General features: G+C 48.7%; 1 protein-coding gene across 2 annotated transcripts in view; it reads left to right on the top strand.

Annotated features, from left to right (window-relative positions):
- PEAK1 (pseudopodium enriched atypical kinase 1) overlaps positions 1-15997 on the top strand; it is a 139849-nt gene extending 123852 nt beyond the window's left edge. For both annotated transcript variants that reach the window (XM_007664374.4, XM_029064423.2), the window contains one exon: positions 8817-15997. In XM_007664374.4, coding sequence (XP_007662564.1) covers positions 8817-9983 — 1167 coding nt within the window. In that variant the 3' untranslated portion in view covers positions 9984-15997. The remainder of the gene's footprint in view (positions 1-8816) is intronic.
- Positions 15998-22950: the final 6953 nt, after the last annotated feature.

Raw genomic sequence — 22950 nt, 5'->3', positions numbered from 1 at the left:
AAATACGACTGACTGACTGTCTTTCATCTTGGGGGAGTTTCTGTGGGATCAGCCTGTCTTTGAAACTGTGATAAATCAATCAGTTGTACTTGTTGAGCACTTACTGTGTGCAGAGTATCTTACTAAGGACTTGGGAAAGGACAATATAACAGAGTTGGTAAACACATTCCCTGCTCAGAAGGAACTTAATGGTCTAGTGGGACTAGTCTAGACTGGTGATTTTGAATCCATCTGTTACTCTTTATCAATAGTCTAAGGGGTGGAGCTAGAACCAGGTTCTGCCACTGGTAGGTCACCACTAAGGCTCGCTCCAGGACTCTGCAGGCCTAACAGCTTTTCCATTTGCAGTCGGAAGATACTCTTACCTGAATAGGAGTTAAAGCACAGCTTCTTATCAAATTAAACAGAAGAGCCACCTGTGGAGCGAGGAGGCTGATAAGTTGAGAATACATTCTACTGAATTTGTAAAGAGGTTTTGAGGTTGAGAGCGGCATTGAAGAGCTGCCACATCAATCGGGGTTATGGTGGGTCCATCCATCCTGGTGCATTATTATCCCAAAGATCACAAATACAATATGGGTGCCTATTACAAGAAGGCTCATTGAACTATCTGTTGTCTCAAAACAATTGAGGACTAGGCCTGAATAACTTTATGTATTATTGCCTGGCAATCTTGTCTGGTTACCAAATCAATGGGCTGGTATTGATTTTTTGCTTGTAATGATGCAAAAGTAATCTGCAAAGAACAGGTGGCAGGTGGTTATGTACTGTGAGTTGCCAGCAGGGTTTAGGAAGGATGTGTTATACTAAATTCCGCATATAAATGTCCCTTTGATGAAGGTGCCTCTGAACCCTTTCAGAAATGCACAATGGATTTCGCAACTTTAGAAGAATATTTAAAATGGAAGGGAGCAATGAATCCTACCTCTGCAGAGACAGGTGAAGAGACCAGCAGCCGGCCAATACAGGCGACTGTTCGTTTTCTTTCTCTCTGTATAAAATCTGTTTCCAGCCGATCGGAAGTTTATCAGAGTCCAACCGGTGTGCCTATCCAAGGAGCAAAGGGTGCCACCTTTTCGTCCTGAGTCCGGAGGGTGGTATTGGAGGGGAGAGAAATGGCGGGATAATGAAGAGAAGAGGAGGGGGAAGGAAAAGTGTGGGGGACCGGGCGGGGAAGGGGGAAAGAGCATTTGAGACTGTCTCTTACGTCTATTTTACTCTGAAATGCCTACTAAAGTGCTCTGTTCACAGAAGGTGCCTCATGAATTGATTTATCCTCCATGCTGTCTTTTCACCATCTCACGCTTTTTCTCCTCCTCCCTCCCCCTCCCCATCCTACGGCACCGGCGCTTTGCTCGTCTCACCGGACCGCAGGGCCGAACGGAAACCCCTCTCGGCCCCAGCGTCCGTGAGAAAGTCACCCAGATCTGTTATGCACCAGTCCTACCCGGGCTCCTCCTCCTCCCACCCCTCCCCCATTGCCATCATCGGGAAGCAGCGGCGGCCAGCTGAGGCAGGCGAGACGGCGTCGCCACAGCTCACGCTTGGCCTTTCCTCGGCGTCACTTGCCGTTTACTAATGACGGCGATGAGCTGCAGCGTCGGTTAGGGAAGGTGTCCGTCCGAGCCGGGCCGCTCATCCTCGGGCTCCCCGGAACCAGGCCTGGGGCCGGGTCCTTCTGGCAGGGCCAAGAGGTGGAGCTGGGCTGCCATCTTGGGTCCACCTCTTGGGTCCACCTTCTGGCTTCCAAGGGGCCGGAATGGTCTAGCCACAGCTGTCTGTGCCAGCCAGAAAAGCTTCGGGGAGAGGGGAAGCTATTAGCTTCTCCCCTAATCGTTCTCCAAGGAATTAGCGCCTGCTCTCTGCGGGGGAAAAGAAGATTTGCAGAATCGTCACAAATATCAGACTTCTTTGGCAATGCAGGCAGGTCTCCAACAAGGGGAACCGTGGAGCCTGTTTCTTATGCTGCAGTTTTTAGTGGAGAGCCTCAGTTTATCTCATTTTGAGCATGCTGAGAAATAAAAGAGCTTCAGTAGAAATAAATGTGATTGGTGGAAATTAACTAGCCCAGCAAACGGACAGAGATAATTAAGTACTGATTTAGTGACAAGATAGAAACTTCCCCTTCCATAATTCACAATAAACACCCCTAGCACCGAAACCGAACTGGAAGTGATTCATCAGAAACCACCCGCTGCCCCACCGACAGACGCACACACACAGACGCACACACAGAGAGCACAGCGCCGTCCTTGATCAGCAGCTACCTCATTTCAGGGCTGATTGCATTCCAAAGTGCCCCACGTCCTCACATTATATTGGGTTAGGAGAATGAGATTCCACATTGCAAGACGGCTCTGCCACATGGGAACAGCAGAGGAGCCCAACTTCCCTGTGGGAGGAGGCCTGGGAGTGAGGATTATGGATTCGGTCCCCCGGTGGGTTATTGAATCGCTCTGGGCTCAGTCTTTGCCACCTGAAAAATCGGTAGAACCTGCTCCTACCTACCTCGCCCATAAAAAAAAAAAAGATAGAAAGACCTCGAGCGTGCCCAGCTTGTTCTTGTTTTAGTGCCCGAGATGCAGCCTCAGGAATGCATTGTTACGGGTTATCATGCAGAATGTGGTCCGAAAAGAGCTTTGGGGCATAAACCTCAAAATAGCAAATAAAATAGTAAAATTTTATCGAGTTGCCTTCTCCAATTTCTATTCCAGACGCTGAAACTGGTTTCTTGGGGTTGGTGAACATTTTTGCAGTAATTTAAGCTCCAAATTGCATGGCCTCCCTGACAGGTCTCCCAGCAGATCATCACAGCCCAGGGTACTTTGTAGTTTGGACCCAGGCGGCATTTTATATATTGAACACTTAATCCATTCTGAGTAGAGTTGCAACGGCACCGAGTCTCCTTGTTTTGGCCCCCTGACGAAAAAGCAGAGCAGTATTTATTCCGAGGCCGGATTAGGATGACGAGGCCAATCGGTGATCAGACTGGACGCTTATCGTCGGGTCAGGCCAAATTCAAGATATCAATTTAGGATTAGCAGGTTTTCATTCTACAGTGTATATCATTTGCCGTTGTGCTTTTGTGTAATGCACAGATGGTACAGTATTTGTGATCCTCAGTGTTTCTCATTTTCATCACTGTACAATTCATTCCCCGCAATATCCATCTCACTTAAGGTTCACTAAGGCCCAGTAAAGCACATAGGATGAGGTAGAAATGAGATTCCCGGCTGGTAAAATGTAAGTCAGCGGAAGGCACGCTAGAGAGACCAACTGGCCCCGCGATGGAAAAATCAGCATGAATGTAGAGTGCTTTTGAAGACTGTGGTCTTGTGGAAATTGTTGATATCTTTGGGGGGAGAGGAAAGAAACTTGAAAAGGACCGTAGAGAGCATTGCAAGATGGACTGCAGGGGCAGAACAGCTCTGTTGTCTAATTCTCATTTGGGAGAAGGAGAATTTCTATTCGTAATCACCCCAAACCCGTAACACCTGTGTAAATCTCCTTGCACTCTGTCCCTATCCCCTAATCTAGTTTAATGTCTGCCTCCCGCAGTAGACCGTAAACTCCTTGTGGGCAGGGAGCGCATCTGCCAACTCTGTTATATTGTACTTTCCTAAACTCTTAGTTCAGTGCCCTGCATCCAGTAAGCTCTCAATAAATACCGTTAGTTTTACTGACTGACTGATCGATAATGCCTTTCCTTAGAGAAGCAGCATGGCGTAGTGGAGAGAGCACCGGCCTGAAAGTCAGAAGGACCTGACTTCGAATCCCAGCTCTGCCACTTGTCTCCTGTGTGACCTTGGGCAAGTCACGTAACTTCTCTGTCCCTCAGTTACATCTTTAAAATGGGGATTAAGGCTATGAGCCCCATGTAGGACGGGGACGGTGTCCAACCCTCTTTGCTTGTATCGCCCCCAGCACTTAGTACAGTGTATGGCACATAGTAAGCGCCTAACAGATCCCACAATTATTTTTTCCTTTGCCCGCTCCCGTTCCCTAGCCCCACCAGTTATCAACCCCATTGGCCACCCCATTCAAAACCGGGGATTTCCTTGGCCCTAGCGCTTTGTGGTTTTGAGGAGGGAGGCAGAACAGGAGGGGAGGGGAAGGGATCGTATTTTTTTATCTCTCAAACATCCTTTCAGCACTTAAACTTGGCTTGCCAGAGGGGGCCCCCTCTATTGTCTGAAAATAGGTCTCCCTCCCACCCTCCACAGCTGTGGAAGGGTAGCAAGATTCACAGACACCCTCAGATGGCAGGCAGAGCAGGCCTTAAAAATACAGTCTACAGGCCTGTACCATTCATTACCGCTTCATCTTGTCGCCTCATTTTGATTATCACCAACCCAGGAGTACCTCACCTGCCCGCCTGCTCGGGTAGCTAATGGGACTCTTCACAGCCGAAGCCACACGCACGCACATTCCACTTTTAAAACTTAGATGTGTAGGCCTGGGTTATTATTACAACTATAAAAAGCCTTATAATGGCAAATTTGCCACTAAGGTATGCAGAGCAGTTGCCATGAGCAACACGGGAAACGAGCCCCTGCACCAAAATGGATATTTGAAATTCAACTTTTCGGAGGCCCCAGGAGAAGCAGGGAAATGGCCCTCCTCCTCCTATCAGCTTGGTTTTGTGAATAATACAATGGATCTCTTTAAATCCATTGTGGAGGCATTAAACTAGATCTGAAAAGATTCCAGACGAATGTAATCTGGCCTGGCTTCCTTTAAGTCCATTTCCCCCCCCCCCCCCCCCCCCCCCCCCCCACTTTCTCCCTGAAGATTTGTCAGACTTAAAGGAGCCCACCAGCCCGAAATTAAGAATCGAGCATTTATCCAGGGTCACGACAACACCCCAGTGACGGGGCCGTCCGGATAGCCGTCAGGCACCCGGACAAATGTCGAAGTACGGAGAGTTGTTCTTTCTCCCCCCTGCTTCTTTATTAACTCGGCCAAATGCCCAATTTTTCCTCGTCGCTATTGCCGTGACAGTGCATTATACAAATAGTAACTGTGTGAATGTGTGCTTAGCGGGTTAGCTATCCAATAACCTGGCTGCCGCTTTCAATGTATTTGAGATTTTCTTTGTAAATGGAACCCTGGGAAGCAGCCCCTCCTCGCCTCTCCAGGCTAGGGTTGGCCTCTTGCTTTTCCGCACTTTTCTCTTCCGTTTATGTACTTTGGTCAACACCTTCGGTGGAATCTTTCATGCCGGCTTCTCCGAGTCATGTTATTGTACCATACCCAGGAGGGGTCATTATGGCGTATTTTGCAAGGAGAAGGAACCTTGGTATGTGGAGGGTGGTGGGTTTTTTTTTTTCCCCCTCTCTCTCTTCCCCTCTCATTGAACATTTATATTTAAATTATAGTAGAGCACTACGGTATTTTGATATAACAGCTCCCTCTAGTGTTGCTGAATTAGGAGGCCTAGTTGAGCTTCGTGCTCATTCAGAAAATGTAGTCAAGCGTAGAATGAATCTGCTCAGATTAGCACCAATTTTTAACTAAGGTTAAAAGATCACATTACATCTACTTAAATTTCCGAGACAAAAGAGAACAACACACAGTAGTACCCAGACCGGTAACTCGGGGTCTGCTCCCAGAAATCAGGAAACAAAACCACCGTCCAGGCGGTTTCTCTCCGTGAGGGGATCCTTTAATCATTCGGCAGCATCCCCCGACTGACTGTGGTCCATCCATGCCGCATCGCCGCCGTGGCGAAGAAGGGCTCGGCTGCTTTTGCGAGGAAGGGAGAACGTAAAGGAAGAATGCCAAGGAGGGAAGCCATTCTGGTCGTTTCCTGGGTGGACAACGAATTAGACCGGAGGACGATCCTGGGGTACAAGGTTGGGTCATTTGTACCACCGAGGGAGCCCTGCTTTCCGAGACAACTCTTTGGGGCTAGAAATCTGTCACCCAAGTCGGGAACGTTTGAGTTTTAAAAAACTAAAACAGTCGGTTATTAATATTTGAAAAACGGCTCCTGCAAAGTGCATAGAACATTATTTCCTAGAATTTAATACTGCTATCTAAATTAACATCGTAACGGGCTCCGTAATAAAGATTTATGAGATACCCATCATATGAGAAATCCGATTATGGAAATCTCCTTAGATGTGTGTGTTTAATTGGAACTGTTTTGATGGGTATAAACCAATTAGGAACCCTGTTGTTTTTCCTTGCCCATGTGTCACTTTTCACCCCTTGCCCCCCAAATCAAAGTGATCCAGAATTCTTCTCATCTTCTAAATGGACATGATGGATTTTTTTTTAATGGTATTTGTTAAGGGGTAACGATGTGCCAGGCACTGTCCTAAGCACTGGGGTAGATGCACAGTATTCAGGTTGGACGTAGTCCTTGCCTCATATAGGGCTCACCTTCTTAATCCCCATTTTACAGATGAGGGGACTGGGGCACAGAGATGTTAAGTGACTTGCCCAAGGTCACACTGCAGACACGTGGCAGAGCTGGGATAAGAACCCAGGTCCCTTGGACTCCCAGGCCTGTGCTTGGCACATAGTAAGCGCTTAACAAATACAATTATTATTATTATCCACTAAGGCACGCTGCTTCTCTGGCACCAAGGCACTTGTACAGTAATGAATATGTATAAATATACAAAATGAGGGAGATTCCCCTTGCCTTTGGTTGTTAAAAAAAGATCCATCTGACTGTAAAATCAGAATCTACCTCTCTTCTAATTGGGGGGCGGGGGGGGGGGGGGGGGGGCGGGTGGTGTCAGGCAGGAGCCTCTTTAGAAAAAGAAGCATTTTTCTGTTTTTAAGAAAATTATCTAGAAAATGCATTTTGTAAGCTTTCCATCTTAAAGTGTGACTGATAAATGCACATAGTAGACACCACCAGAAATTTGTTTGCAGGGGAAGCTTTCATTATTTCCAGTTTGAGAATCTCCTCAGAATCATGAGGAAGATGATGAATCGAAGCTCATTATGGGCAGGGAACATGTCTACCAGCTCTGTTGTGTGGTACTCTCTCAAGAGCTTAGTGCAGTGCTCTGCACGCAGTGAGCACTCAACAAATACCATTGATTAATTGATTAAAATATTCATCTAGCTAAAAGGGTAATTGCAAATAATTTCTTGGCATTGGGTCTTTACGGTCACTAGCAGAGAGAATTTAATCTTCCAGGACTCAGCATTATTAACTTGGAGTAATAATCACACTAAGGAATTGGATCACTTGTTCGTAAAAAACACCAATTTTCAGTCTTCTGTCCCAGAAAAATGGCAAAATATAATGGTGGAGGATGTTCTGACAGTGACAGAAAGTGTTCAGTATCTGGAAGAGCCTATTACTAGTGTTTTAGGCCTAAAACCTTTATGTGGTCTTTGTAACCACTAATACTTTGTGTAAGGCCGTATTACTTAAGTATTGTGGTTTAAATGAGTCCTAATGAGATAGAACCGAAAGTTTCTGCGGACATATTAGCCTAGGACTTTAGTTTTCAGTAACCCTGGATCAGCTTATCAGTTTCCACAGCACTAGTATTTGTGCCCTTTATTCTCCCTACCCTCAGCCCCGCGGCACTTACGCACATGTCGGTAATTTATTTATTCTAGTTTTGGTCTCCCCCTCTGGACTGTAATCTCCTTGTGGGCAGGGAACGTGTCTGCCAACTCTGTGGTATTGAACTCTGCCAGTTGCTTAGTACAGTATTTTGCACACAGTAAGTGCTCAATAAATACGACCGATTGTTGTTCTGGCTCAGGCAGTAAGGATCATGGGCATAATTGCTATCACCATCAAGTAGGTAATCGGTGTTCCAGAAGAAACACGAGAATGCCCCTGACCAACGGTAGGTCCTGCATCTGGGTGAGGTCCACTAAAGACTTGAGTTACAAGGTTGTCACTCTGGGCAGCCCCCACATCGGTGTCTGGGCACCTGTGATGCCACGTGAGCTCACCTTTCTGCCACCCTCATTCGGGACGCTGGTGAGAGCAGGGTCGCAGCAACACACACAGGACGAGAGTGCGTAGCCGACCCCGGTGTCCGTCCCTCCTTCCGCCTCCCTAGTAGAGGCTCCCTTCTTTGACTTGCTTTGGGACAAGTCACTTAACTTCTCTGGGCCTCAGTTCCCTCATCTGTAAAATGGGGATTAAGACTGTGAGCCCCACGTGGGACAACCTGATTCCCCTATGTCTACCCCAGCGCTTAGAACAGTGCTCGGCACATAGTAAGCGCTTAACAAATACCAACATTATTATTATTATTCTTGGGACTCTGATTTTAAATTGACATCAGCGGGTAACCCAGCGTGATCACTCTTACCCTACTCGGTGGCCAGATTTTTTTTTTTTAATGGTATCTGTTAAGCGTTTACTGTGTGCCAGGCACTGTACTAAGCACTCGGGGAAGATAAAAGATATTCATGTTGGACACAGTCCCTGTCCCCCAACAGGGCTCAGGGTCTTCATCCCCATTTTACAGATGAGGGAACTGAAGCCCAGAGAAATGAAGTTACTTGCCCAAGGTCACACAGCAGACAAGTGGCCAAGTCAGGATTAGAACCCAGGTCCTCTTACTTCCAGGCCCGTGCTCTTTTCACCAGGCCACACGCTGCTTCTCACATTGCTCAGTAGTTGTTTAAAAGCGGAAGTTCCAGCCCCGTTCAGTAGGGCGGATGGGTGAGCGATTTTCACGAGTGACCTTAGGAGAACGCTTTAGCCCGTTCCTCATCCGGTGAGCATAGAGCCAATCTCCATTTGTTCAACGTAAAATCGGCGTTGAAGAGAATGTAACGTGCTAACCATATTCGGGTTTTTCTTTTCCTTTTTTTTCTTCCAGATCTGCAAGAGTAAAGAGAAAGAATCCCAGCAGTATTATCACAGCTTAGCCGTCCGTCAGAGTCTGGCGGTGAATTTTAACATCCAGCAGGACTGTGGCCATTTCCTGGCCGAAGTCCCCACTCGTCTTCTTCCCTGGGCAGACCTCGACGCCTCCGGGAAGGCGGGGGAGGACGAGGAAGAGGAGGACGACGCGGAGGCGGGGGAAGCCGAGCCGAAGAGCAGGGACGCGCCGGCGGAGGCAGCCGGCTCCAGCGGCCAAGGAGCCGCCAGCAAGCAGCGCAGTCACGTGGTGGTCATCACCCGGGAGGTCCCAGACCACACGGTAGCCGACTTCGTCCGCGAGGGGGCCGCCCAGCACGGGAAGGACGCGGAGATGTACGAAAGGCAAGTGTGCCTGCTCCTTTTACAGCTCTGCTCGGGCCTGGAGCACCTGAAGCCCTACCACGTGACCCACTGCGACCTGCGGCTGGAAAACCTGCTGCTCGTCCGCCCCGGACCCGGGAGAGGCCCCCAGAGCGGAGAGCCCGGGGAGCCCGGCCTCCCCGCCGCCTCCCTGGGGCCGCCGATCAACCGGCTGATCGTGAGCAACTTCTCGCAGGCCAAGCAGAAGAGCCACGTGGTCGATCCCGAGGTCCTCCGGGACCAGTCCCGCCTGGCCCCGGAGATCATCACGGCCACGCAGTATAAAAAGTGCGACGAGTTCCAGACGGGCATCCTCATTTACGAAATGCTGCACCTCCCCAACCCTTTCGATGAGAATCCGGAGCTGAAGGAGAAAGAGTACACCCGGGCCGACCTCCCCCGGATCCCCCGCCGCTCCCCCTACTCCCCGGGCCTGGAGCAGCTCGCCGGCTGCCTCCTGAACCCCAACCCTTCGGAGCGGATCCTCATTTCCGACGCCAAGGGGATCCTGCAGTGTCTCCTCTGGGGTCCTCGGGAGGATGTGTTCCAGAAACTCTCCACCTCCTCCGGCGCCGGGCAGAGAAGTGCCGTCCTCCAAAACTGGCTGGACATCAGGCGGACCCTGCTGACGATCAGGTTTGCCGAGAAGTCCTTGGACAGGGAGTGTGGCATCAACCTCGAAGACTGGCTCTGTGCCCAGTATCTGGCCTTCGCCACGACGGAATCCCTCAGCTGCGTGGTGAAGATCCTCCAGCCCCGTTAAAGCCGCTGCCCCGAAGCGCCCCATTCTGCCCACTGGCGCGAGAGCCGAAAAGAGACGAGTTCTCGCGGCTACCGTCCCCGAGCAAGCGGGAAGCCATTTGGTTGTCTCCAACTTGAAAGATAATGGAGTCCTATTCAGCCTCAGAATTCCAGCTGTTGAAATGAAATTGCAGGAGCAAACAGGTGCCTCCAGCTGAATACCTTCCACTCTAATATTTCTATGAATATATATATAAATATACATATATATATATATATATATACACATACGTGTGTGTGTGTATATGAAAAACAACCTAAGCGAATAACTCTGTTTAGAAGAGTACAGTGAGCTGCATTTAAATATCCCACTCACGCTGGATGTACCTTCCACTTCAGCATCAGAGGTTTACTGTATATAGCAGCAAAACAATGTTAACTAATGATGGTAACCAGGAGACAATTAAAATGTTCATTTTTCTTTCTTTCTCTGAAATATGTATATCTGATTAGTAGTTCTGTAGAACTATTAGCGTCATCATAATGGTGTGACCAGAGGCTGCATCGATGTATTGCAGACGTTGGAGAGAAAAATGAAAGGTCCCATTCGAAACTAGCCTTCGATCCGGTGGTTGAAAGGACCGGAACCCCATCTCATCCAGCTCCCCCACCACTCCCCTCTTCCCACCGCAACCAGACACGATCCTTGCCGTTTGAGATTCCGGTCATCGGCCCCTCGTGGCCTCTTAAGGAGCGTTGTCAGATCGGGGTCCCTGACGTCTCGGTGGGGTAAGGGCATTGTTCTGCTCTGACCTCCTCGTTGCCGGCGGGGTCCGGTGGAGATGGCCATCCTGTGTGTGCAGTTCTCCGGGGGCCGAGGGCGGGGGGGAACGGCTGTTTTAAACGACAGCTCCCTGAGGGCCGCCGGAGCTATCGTGTTCAGCAGCCACAGCGAGCAGGGCCCCGATCGTGGTTCTCCTTCCCCTTTAGCAATAATCAGATCTCTCCTTTTCTCGGTAGCCAGTGTTAACGAGCGCACCGACTGCTCCAGACGGGGCTCTTGCAGGGGACTGGCGTTCAGCCGAGCTCTGAGAGCCGTTCGCAGGGAGAAGAACTGCTTGGCTGGCTCTCGAGGTGAAGGCAAGAGGGGAAAGACTCTTCTTGCTGCAGCTGCTGTCCTCCTCCCCTGGATCAATCACCTGGCCTGTATAGTAGACGCCTCTTCCTCGGACAAGTTGCCCGACCGCTCGGCATTACCGGCCTCCACTTCTCCGGTAACTAGTCGCGAAGGCCAAGTTCGGAAGGGAATTTGATTTGTTAAGAGGATGGCAGAGAGCCTATGGCCTCGTTTAGAGCCCGTGCTTTACTCCTATGGATCTATGTGCAATTCTTCTATGTATTTTTTTAAAGCTGTATATTACAGTGTTTACGTTGCAACTTCACCTGAAGCAAGACCTGTAGAAAACCTCGCCCTCTCCCGCCCCCTTTACCCTCGCCGCCCCCTTTTCCCGGCACCTAAACACGCTGAGATCAGTGCTTTTTACTTGTATCGCTATGTGTCCGTCTGTCTTTGCTCCAAACTGTGAGGAATCGGTTTACTTCAGCCTTGAAAACAAAATAGCCACTTTGTGTGCGGATGCTGGGACCAGCGGCCGGGACCTCAGACAGAAGAAGAGTCCAGAGGGCAGGAGGTCGGCAAGAGACATTCTGCCCTCCCGGACAGAAAGGACCCTAAAGTCCCCACAGCATTTCCTGTGGGGGGGTCCCCCCACCCAGCCGAGCTCCGCGAAATGTGGAAATCGGGATGGACTGTGGCAGTATTACAGAGCACATCTGTGGCCTTTAAAAAAATGTTTCTAAACTTTTGTGATTTTTTTAACAGCCTTTCGTTTGATTCATCTGTATCAGAGAGGGAATCAGGAAAGGAGAAGGAGAATGTATTTTATTGTGATAATTATCTTTTGTAAAGAAAGAAAAAAAGTAAAAATAGAGAAGCAGAAAGGGGGTCGGCATTTGGGAGCCTTGTTGGTGACCTCCGTCAGCATGGCTGGGGGCGGGGCGGGGGCGGCTCCTGGCCGAGGACGGGGGAGGCTCCTGGCCGAGGGTGCTTTTTAAGAACCAGTTCAGATTGGCTGTGCTGGGAAGCTTGTACAGAAACATTGCACTAGTAGTGACCCTACGCAGCTCGTGGGAGTACAGAACCTGAGACTCGGGGGCTTCCGGCCCCGAAGCAGAACCCGCTCTCTGAATAGCCGCCCGTTTTCCTCATCACCAGCCCTACTACCCGCTGCGCTGAAGGCGCTTACTCTATCTGCATGGTTTGGCTTTGCCTTTCTTCTTTAACGTAGCCCTGGTGCGCAGAACTCTTCGCCTAGCTCTATATTGCCTCGGCGGCACCCAGACCAGCGGCCCCTTCACTAGCCCACTCTTCGAGGCCACCAGACGGCTCGTGGAATCGAGAGGGCATTTCTTACTGTCACTTTCATTTCGACTTGCACATGCACAGTTATGAGGTGGAATATTCAGTGCACCTGGCCCCCAGCCTTTTTCCTCTTTGTTCTTTAGATGGGTAATTTTGTTTCCCTTTTTTGTGATGACTTTGATCCAGTATTCATTTTAGCTCTCTAGTATAATCAGCATGGCCACACTTTCACTACCTAGCTCTTTATTGTGCAGCACTGAGGAAACTTAGCACCTCTCTAAGTTAGATGTGATTATTCCAATCTTGTTTTGTTTAGGTTTTTGTTGTTATTGCAGAAGGGTTTTTTGAGGGGGGTTCGTTTTTGTTTTTGTATATTGTCTTTAAGGGACAGAAATGAATGCCAGCTGGCTACTTGCAGAAACCTGAGACTTTCCAGAGATAAGGGGCAGGGTCACCACCAAGTTTCTCTCAGGGCGGTGCCAGTGCGAGTTGAGAAAAAAGGGAGCCAGCACCCTGTCAGAGAACTGCATCCCGTTGGTCCTCACCAAAAATTATTTCCAGAAGAAAGCAACCTATTGGTGTTCCATTACCTAGTGGCAAATATGAAAAATCTTCTGCGAGTTGTAATGGAGGCCTTGCTTTCATTCGCCCAACTGGCACACACTCTCGGGTTAGAGTTTTTTTAAGTAGAGCACTTTCCGTTTGTCTAAAGCAGTGTCTTCAGCTCCAAGTCCACAGAATCGCAATTGTTTTTTATAACTAACAACACTGGACATGTGCCCATCCGTGTCAAGGTGGTGGAGAAATGAAGCCGCTCTCTGAAGAGGCCTTTAAGCGAGTCGCTTCTTGAAGCTGAATAGAGTCGAGCCAAAGCTCTCCGATCCGTTTGGGTGAGGAGGAAGTGGAGAAGGCTGGGTGGGGAAGAGCCTGGATCAGAGGCTGAGTGGAGAGGTGAGTACCTTGGCAGACTCAAAGTCTGCTCTTGGAAGAGAATTAATGGTGTTCCCGCCGTCATTAAATAGGAGGGTTCAAGAGGGTGTTAGGTTATTGAGTTGGTTTAAGGAAAAAAATAAACTTTTTCAAATCTATGCTTTCTTAGGATTTAGGAACTGATTAGTTACCCAGAAGTGAGAAGTGCAAACCTGCGAAGCCCAGTCAGCCCCTTGCTGGGGAGATCAAATGGGTTCCTCCAAGTCCTGGAGTAATCTAGAATTAGGGGCCCCTTGACTCCAGAACATGAAGACTCTCGAGTCAAGTCTGGGAGAACCAAGATGTCTATGGCTACCACGTCCATAGATGTCCAAAGGGTTGACACGTGAAAAACAAGATGGTTCCTCAAGCTAGTCCCTCAGAAACTCAGAGAATCTAATTTAGCATCTAAAATCAGGTCTAATGAGTAGTGGCCGTATTGCATCAGGAGATTTCAAACCTAGAAATATTAAGACAGGTATCTCAAAATTGTGTCCCAAAACCCCGTCTTTGTAGAACTACTATGGTGGGCTTTCTCTGGGCCAGTAGACGGTAAAAGACCAGGAGTTCGGGACCAGATCTCCAGTCCTGAACTGGGAATATTTCTGGGATGAGAAATGGGCTGTTAACAACTTAGGCTGCAAAGAGGCTAACTGGCCTAGTGGCATCCTCAGGGCTGAAATTCTACCAGGTTTTCTCCAGTTTTGAGTCCATTAGCAGACTAGAATCCAAACAAGGATCTGGAAAGTGTAGGCCCATCTACCAGAACTTTGATGTTATGGAGATTTGCCTCTGTTATTTTAACGATCCAGATGTCCGGATGAAGAAGTAAAAACATTTAGGAAGACGTTGGCTTCCAACTCCAGCTGCTCTGGGGCAGTCCAACTCCGCCCCCCAGTAACCTACCTTCCTTCCTGCCTTCCTGCCTTCCTGCCTGCCTTCCTTCCTTCTTTCCATTCCTTTTTTCTTTTCCTTTTCTTTTTCTTTCTCAAGAAATAGCATTTCATTTATACCCCTCCACGAGTGGTTAAGAATCGATTCCTGCCCAGCCTAATGATTGCTTCCCAGAAAACTTAGCGATTAGTTTTTATCTAGTTTGGGTTCGGACTTGGATCCTTTAAAAAGTGTTTTGCAGCTCTGAGTCTATTTACTGCTCTTATTGTACAGAGAGTTTAAGAGGACCAAACAGGATTCCATGTGGGGTTCCCAGAGGAATTTGCATTTACAGGCTGCAGTTTGGGATTATACCAAAGAAATGGAGATTTTTCACCATGATGCTAAAGGGAGCTTTGGCTCCGATGCTTCCAAGAGGGTTACTGCCAGTGCCCTAGGAGGGCAATTAGCTGCATTCAGTTTGATCGGTTCAGAGCAACTTCATGGAGAGAAACTCCCAGGTTCAGAAAAGACTTTGTCTTAAAGCCATTTTGAGAAGACCACTGAGCAGAATGTAAAGTCTAAGTTCTAGGCAAAACAGGAGTGGCCTCGCGGCCTCGGCCCCCTCCCAAGTAAGAGTGGCCTGGCGGTATTTTCCAGGCCAGGCTTGTGTAAGTTTCATTCTTTTTGGCGCTGTATGGGAAGGATTTTCAGAGGGAGAAATGGTTGGGATAGGTTTGTGTAAAGAGCCCTTGGGAGATTTCTTAATGTATTGTAGTCATTTTTATAAGCCTTCACGCATAGGTGTTTAACCACTCATCATCCCTCATCATTTAATATTTATTAAGTGCCCAGAATATTCAAGGTGCTATCCAGCTGCCCACATTACTCCCAGCAGCTGTTTGAGATTGAACTGAGTTTGCTTCGGTCGCAGGAAGCTTTTAGAGTGGGAGCAATCTGTAGAGGGCATGATATACTCTTCCTTTCCCTTCCTGGTGCATTTTGTTTCTCAGAAGAACCTTGTCTAATTTCGGCTCGGCCACCTCCATCCCACCCTCTGCATTTTTTTTTTTAATCCAAGAAGGTTTCAGGGATTCAGAAGAAGTTGGAAATTTTTTTATGTAAAAGAAATATATAGACTATAAATATATATATTACTACAAATTTTATTGTACTCCTGAAAATCCACTCTGTCCCTGTCATGGGGTGTACATGTCACGTGTGTGTGTGTGTGTGCGCGCGCGCGCGTGTGCGTGTGTGGTGAGTTTGCTCAAATATTATATTTCAGGGGAGGAAATTTGAAAGAAAAAAATACACTACTTCAGGAAAATCTATGTCAAATAGGAGGACTCACCCTTACCCGATTCAGAAAGTTTTATGCCAGAACTGGCTTGGTTTTGATTTTTCTCTTGAAATTATGCAGGTCATTTTAGGTGTAAGATCAGTAAAGAAAGAGTGATTCCTTCCCTTTCCATATTTTTATAACTGGGATTATCTTTCCCCCAATCTCTCAAAAATGAAGTTTTTTAATATTTGAATTTTGCCCCGCACTTTTCTGTGTAAGCTTCATTTGGAAATTTTCTTTCCATGCTTTAACTGATGCTTCATATCTCTAGTTACACATTCTTACGTGTTTATAAATGTATTCACTCATTGCCTCCTTCTATCATCAGGAGGTTTTACACTCTGGTTTGCTGTGGTACTTTGCTGTGTACTCTTGTGGCAGTCATATTACTGTGTAAATAAACTAGTTTTATTACACTGAAAGCCAATTCTGGACTTGCTTCATTTCGTTTTTCACATTTTAATGAAGGGAGGGTCTTGAAGCAGATGGCAGTAAATGATCTTCCAGGACCAGAAAACTAGAAGCCCCTTGGCTAATTTCCAAGTTGTTCCTGAGGCAGAAAGAGGTGGCGTCCTCATCAAGGTCAGACAGCGAGATCTCTTTACCGTTCTTGGCAAAATGGAAATTAAAATCACATCTCCTCCAAGAATCCTTCCCCAACTAAGCCACAATCTCCCCTACTCCCTTTCCTTTCTGCGTTGTCTCTGTGGTTGGAACTGAACACTGTATTTCCTTCCACCCTCAGTATCTATATCTTGTCTTTGGCTGTCGAGTCGTTTCCGAGTCACAACGCCGCCACGGACACATCTCTCCCAGAATACCCCAACTCCATCCGCAATCGTTCTGGTAGTGGATTTGTAGAATTTGCTTGGTGAAAATATGGAAGTGCTTTACCACTGCTTCCTTCCGTGCAAGCACCTATGTACATATCCATAATTATTTTAATGATTGTCTCCCCCTCTTCACTGGAAGCTCCCGGTGAAAAAGGAAATGACTCTTTTATATTGTACTCTCCCAAGCACCTAGTACGGTGCACTGCACACAGTAAGAGCTCAATACAGACGATTGTTTCGATTGACTGATAAATTGAGTCTTCAGTATCTCCCTGTTAAGTTCCCTATGTGCTACCCCATTCCTTATTTGGTCCTAAAAAAGGGATTTGTATCTCTGCTCCATCTAGTGTTTCCTACCCTCCCAAATTTTGAAACCTGAATCCTAGAAGAAGAAGATTTAAGGTTATCCAGGTATTTTGAGAAGCAGAGTGGCCTAGTGGATAAAGCTTGGGCTTGGGAGCCAGAGGACTTGGATCCTAATCCCGACTCTGCCATTTGCCTGCTGCGTGACTTTGGGCAAGTCACTTAATTTCTCTGTGCCTCAGTTTCCTCACCTGAAAAATGGCATTCAATACCTGTTCTCCCTTCTACCTAGACCGAGACCCCCATGTGGAACAGGGACTGTTTCTGGCCCGATTAAGTAGTTTCTATTTCAGCCCTTAGAACAGCGCTTGGCACATCAATCAGTGGTGTTGACTGAGCGTGGAGTGTGTGCAGAGCACTGTGCTAAGTGCTTGGGAGAGTACAATATAACGGAGTTGGTAGACACGTTCCCTGCCCCCAAGGAGCTTGGAATCTAGAGGGGGAGGCAGACATGAATAAATTATGGCTGTGTACATAAGTGCTGTCGGGCTGAGGGAGGAGTAAATAAAGGCTGCAAATCCAAGGCAGGGGTGATGCAGAAGGGAGTAGGAGACAAAGAAGTGAGGGCCTAGTCAGGGAAGGCCTCTCGGAGGAGATATGCCATCGATAAGGCTTCGAAGGTGGGGAGAGTCATCGTCTGTCAGACGTGAAGAGGGAAGGTGTTCCAGACCAGAGGCAGGGAATGGGCGAGAGGTCGGTGGCCAGATAGACGAGGAGGTTCAGCGAGTAGGTTGGCAGTAGAGGGGCAAAGTGTACGGGTTGGTTCGTGGCTCAGTGGAACGAGCCCGGGCTTGGGAGTCAGAGGTCATGGGTTCAAATCCCGGCTCTGCCACTTGTCAGCTGTGTGACCGTGGACAAGTCACTTCACTTCTCTGTGCCTCAGTTACCTCATCTGTAAAATGGGGATGAAGACTGTGAGCCTTATGTGGGACAACCTGATCACCCTGTATATCCCAGCGCTTAGAACAGTGCCGTGCACATAGTAAGCGCTTAACAAATGCCAACGTTATTATTATTATTATTGTAGTAGAAAATCAGGGATGGAAGGTAAGAACGACTGCTTTAAAGCCCATGGTAAGAAGTTGTTTGATGCAGAGGGGAGTGGACAACCGCTGGAGGTTCTGGAGGAGTGGGGAGGCGTGGACCGAATGTTTTTGTAGGCACAGAGTAAGCGCTTGACAAATGCCATTAAAAAAGAAAAAAATCAGAATTCAGAAATTCACCGGGAGCTTCCAGCGAAGAGGGGGACACAATCATTACAATAACTTCTGGATAGGTACATAGATACTGGCTCCGAAGGAAGCAGTGGTAAAGCACTTCCATCTTAGAGAAGCAGCGAGGCTCAGTGGAAAGAGCCCGGGCTTGGGAGTCAGAGGTCATGGGTTCGAATTCCGACTCTGCCCCTTGTCAGCTGTGTGACAGTGGGCAAGTCACTTCACTTCTCTGTGCCTCAGTTCCCTCATCTGTCAAATGGGGATGAAGACTGTGAGCCTCACGTGGGACAACCTCATTCCCCTGTATCTCCCCCAGCGCTTAGAACAGTGCTCTGCACGTAGTAAGCGCTTAACCAATACCAACATCATCATTATTATCTTTCCCCCAAGAAAACTCTACGGATCCACTAGCGGAACGATTGCGGATGGAGTTGGGGCGTTCTGGGAGAGATGGGTCCGTGGCGGCGCTGTGGGTCGGAAACGACTGGACAGCCAAAGAGAAGACGTAGATACTGAGGGTGGAAATTCCGAAAATTATTGGTATCGATTTTCGATGTTTCCCCACCTTGGGTTATTGAGTGGTTTTTACGGTGTGAGGGTGTCCTCTGGTGGCCACCCCTAGTACGCTAGGGCCTCCGCCAAGGTGGCTTTGGTGTTCGAACTATTTAAAGGGCTCGGCCGGGCCCAGTGACCTGCGGGGATGAAATAAAATGCTTTGCTCTTCTGCGTGGCAGAGCGAGAAACCTCTGAGGCATTCATCTGCTCCCCGATTCGCGTCTCATCTCATCTGTTTCCTCGAAGCATACGGCCCGAGTAGAGCGTCCATATGAAAGCAGATGGGATAAACCGGGTCCTCCCCGATCATGCAGACACACTTCAATAACGGTGAGATCAAATGGTCTCGTTGGGTGGGAGAGACTCGATAGCCATCGCTAGTAGCTACAGATGCTAATTGATTAGGGCGGAATGGATGAAAGTGCCCGCGTCAAGGGCCGTCTGCAGGGCCGTGTGACGGCAAAAGCCTCCGCCGCACGTCCTGCTTCACCCTTTGCGGCCCCTCGGTTCTTCCACCGGTGCCCGCTCTGTAATTTGCAGGCGTCGTCTTCGTGGCTCTTTGGGGAGCAGTGGACTTAATGCCGGGCTCTTGGCCCCCTTCCCTTCAGAAGCACACCCGGCGTTTCCACACATACGCCGGCTACTGGAGGAAGAGGCTCTCTGGTAAAGAGCTGGCTAAATCTTGCGGCCGCTGGTGCTTTTCCACAGAAGAGAATTGCCAGGAGGTAGATCGGCCCAGCCGGGGCTTCCAGTCGGGTCCCGTTTTGGGCGGCTCTGAGGTGGGGAAGGAGGAGCAGTGAGAGATCCAAGGACTGGCAGACGAAGCTGGTAAGAAGAATCGTGCGGGTGTTCTGCCTCCGGTTGCTCTGGCCCCTCTAAACAAAACCGGCACCGAAGTGTGCGTGGTTTGACTGCCTCGACTCAAGCTCCCTCTTCCCGAGTGGGCTGTGGAGAGAAGGGAAAAAACAGGCTTCTCTCATAAGAGAGAAGTAGGTGATTTGAGGGTCGAGCGCCATGACGAAATTGAGACTCTGGGATGGGGTCGACGAGCCTGCCGTTTGGCCTTCAAAATGACTGACTGGGGGGCCCGGGCATAGATCGGCCTGGTGACCGGCTGTGAGTGGCGGAGTTTCAGCCGCGGAAGGGTCAATCGTACCCGAGGATGAAGCCGCATCAGAGCTGAAAGTCCGATTGCCCTGGAGAGCCGCGATGAGGTTCGGCAAACTCCAGAGTTCGGCTCTTTGTTCATCTTGCTAAGCAGACAGCTCCCTGGGATGGGAAGAGGCTGGTCGTCATAGAGCCGCTGGGACTCAGAAGAAAGCATGCTGACCTGCTTACGGCCCCTGCAGGGTTAACCCTGAGAGAGGAGATGCAAGCTTTTTGAGAGCAGGGAACATGGATCTTGCTCCCGTTGTCCTCTCCCAAGCATTTAGTTCAGCACACGGCACTCAGGCGCTCAATAGATACCACTGATTGGTCGATCAAGATGGCCCCCGCTGTGCATTGTCATAGGGAGTTCCATCAAGTGGTCTGATGCCAGGACAGAGACTGCTCCTGTTCTGTTCAGCAGGCGGCCTCTCTACGATTAAGAATATTTAAGCTTTACTCTGTGCGGAGTACCACCCTAAGTACCGTTAAAGAATACACGGGGGGGGTTAGACACAGTTCCCATCCCTCAGGGGGCTCATACTACAAAATGGGGCTCACTACATTTCCATCTGGAAAAAACTGGAGACCCTTTCCTCCCTTCTGCTCTATTATTGGACGGGAAAGAGAAAATCCTCCCTCCACCTACCCCCGACTCCGGGCTCTACCGATCGTCACGATTTGGTTACTGTTCGGCGAAGTGCAAGCTCTTGTGATTTCATTAAACTGCTCGTTAAGTGTCTGCCTGTGAGATAATAATTTTCTTCCTTGAATATTTGGGGCCCGAGACATGATTGGCCATTGACATATGATCCCGACTTGAGGCGAACCGCTTTGCCATTCTGCCGAAGTCTGACACCGTCTCAGCGGAGTGATTTCTTTTAACCTCCGCTATGGAGAGTCTATTAATTTCACACCTTGAATTAACTGATGTGTGTGGTGGGGCGGTGGCTGGGGGGCCCGAGGAGGCCAACCTGAATTTGCTCTAGTTGGTTCCTGAGTAATTTTATATGGGGGGAGCAGATGGAAGACATATTTTTCTCTCCAAAACCAAGCACCTGATTCCTTCTCTTAAACGAGCAGTCTCATGTATTGCAGAAACGCCACTGCTGCCCAAGGAGTTGGGAACCTCAGTTGGAAGGAGAGATCGCAAGTCATCAGTTAAAGCTTCTCGAATCGGTGAATGGGAAAACTGAGAATCTGCTCTCTCACCCCTGAGATGGATATTGTGGTCAGTACAAATTCTCTAACCTTTGTGAACTTTGGAGGACGTTCTGACTGCCAGAGGAACACCCTTCTGGATCGCTTATTGCCTCTGCCAGCTTCCTGGCTCCTCTTCATGCTCCTCTTCCTCCTCATGATGTCTCCAAAGAGAAAGCTGACTGACCTGACCAGCAGTTTATTAATAATAATAATAATAATAATATTTGTTAAGCACTTACTATATGCCAGGCACTGCACTAAGTGCTGGGGTGGATAGAAACATCTCAGGTTGGACACAGTCCCTGTCCCACACAGGGCTCACAGCCTTAATCCCCCTTTCACAGATGAGGTAACTGAGGCACAGAGAAGTGAAGTGACTTTCCCAAGGCCACACAGCAGACAAGTGACAGAGTCAGGATTAGAACCCATGACCTGCTGATTCCCAGGTCCAGGATCTATCCATTAACTACATCATTTGCCTCCGCCCGCCCCAGCCTCCCTTTCAACGTCTTGGCCCGCGGAATCTTCCACTTGTCCCACCCCCGCCAACCCCAATTGTCTCCGCCCACCGGTCCAGCCCAAGTGGAAGTTTTGCTTCTAGATTTGACCCCACTGTGGAAAATCAATCAATCAGAGGTACTTATTGAGCGCTTACTGTGTGTACGGAGCACTGTACTAAATGTGGGTGAAGGGAGTGGCTGAGGCCTTTAAGGGGATTTCTGAAAAATAATTCCACCTTTCAACAGCTCAATCCCATCCCCCTCCACCTCCCACCAAGTAGGTGTGGTCCCCTACCCCGAAATGAAAACTTTTTCCCATCCGGCAACCATCCCAAGCCCAGGCCGGAATGCCAAGCCTTTCCAGCTAGTTCTTCCTATAGGACTTTGACTATCAGATAGACATCTTTCCCTCCTGAGCATGGAAACTAGATCTGTTTCCATTTCTCTTATTTGGGAAAATACATTGTGGATTCCAACCTCCTGTTTCCCCTTGATGCAGGGCCATTGTCCTCCCATCTCCACAGGGGAGCTCCAGGATTCAATCATCAGTCATTATGGCAGGGCACAAGTCTGCTAATTCTGTTTTATCGTACTCTCCCAAGCGCTCAGTACAGTGCTCTGCACACAGTAAGCACTTAATAAATATCATTGATCGGGCGATTGATTGATCGCCCGATCAATGATATTTATACTAGACTGTAAGCTCATCCTCTAGACTGTAAGCTCCCTGTGGGCAGGGAGCATGTCTACCAACTCTGTTTTACTCTCTCCCAACCGCTTAGTACGATGCTCTGCACACAGTAAATGCTCAATAAATACAATTGATCGATTGACTGAGAGCTTAGCGTGTGCACTGTACTAAATGCTTGGGAAAATACAAAACAACGGAGCTGGTAGATCTGGCATCTTACGGTCTTCAGGGGAGACAGACGTTTAGATAAATTATGGACCGTGTAGAGGAGATTTATACTTATAATAGCACAGAATGATCTCAGGGTGCTACTCAGAGAGAAGAGGTGGAATTCCTTGGGGTGAGCCGCTTGTCATTCCACCGGGGTCTACGGAGTCCAGTGGACTCCGCCTCCGTTATTTTGTCTCTTCCTTTCTGCAGTGGGTGGGGAGGGGCGTTAATGGTGTAAATGCACAGTAGGAAACATGAACTCTGATGGACCGACAGGGCTTTGCTCTTGGTAGATATCCAATAAACACCAGGAGGAGCAGTGTGGCCTAGTGGGATGAGCACAGGTCTGGGAATCAGGGGACCTGCCTTCTAATCCCAGGTCTGCTACTCGGCTGCTGTGTGACCTTGAGCGAGTCACTTCACTTGTCTGTGCCTCAGTTACCTCATCTGTAAAATGGGGATTAAGACTATGAGCCCCAGGTGGGACATGGAGTATGTCTATCCTGATTAGCCTGGATCTACCCCACCAAATAGTACAGTGCCTGGCACTTAGTAAGTGCTTAACAAATACCAATAAAAGAAAACTTCCTGTTCTCCTTCTCTCTCCCCCTTAGACTGTAAGCCTCATGTGGGACAGTACTGAGGCTGATCTGCTTATGTTTTAA

The sequence above is a fragment of the Ornithorhynchus anatinus genome, chromosome 5 (assembly GCF_004115215.2).
Source record: "Ornithorhynchus anatinus isolate Pmale09 chromosome 5, mOrnAna1.pri.v4, whole genome shotgun sequence".
Taxonomy (NCBI): Eukaryota; Metazoa; Chordata; class Mammalia; order Monotremata; family Ornithorhynchidae; genus Ornithorhynchus; species Ornithorhynchus anatinus.
This window is presented reverse-complemented; position numbering and strand designations above follow the sequence as displayed.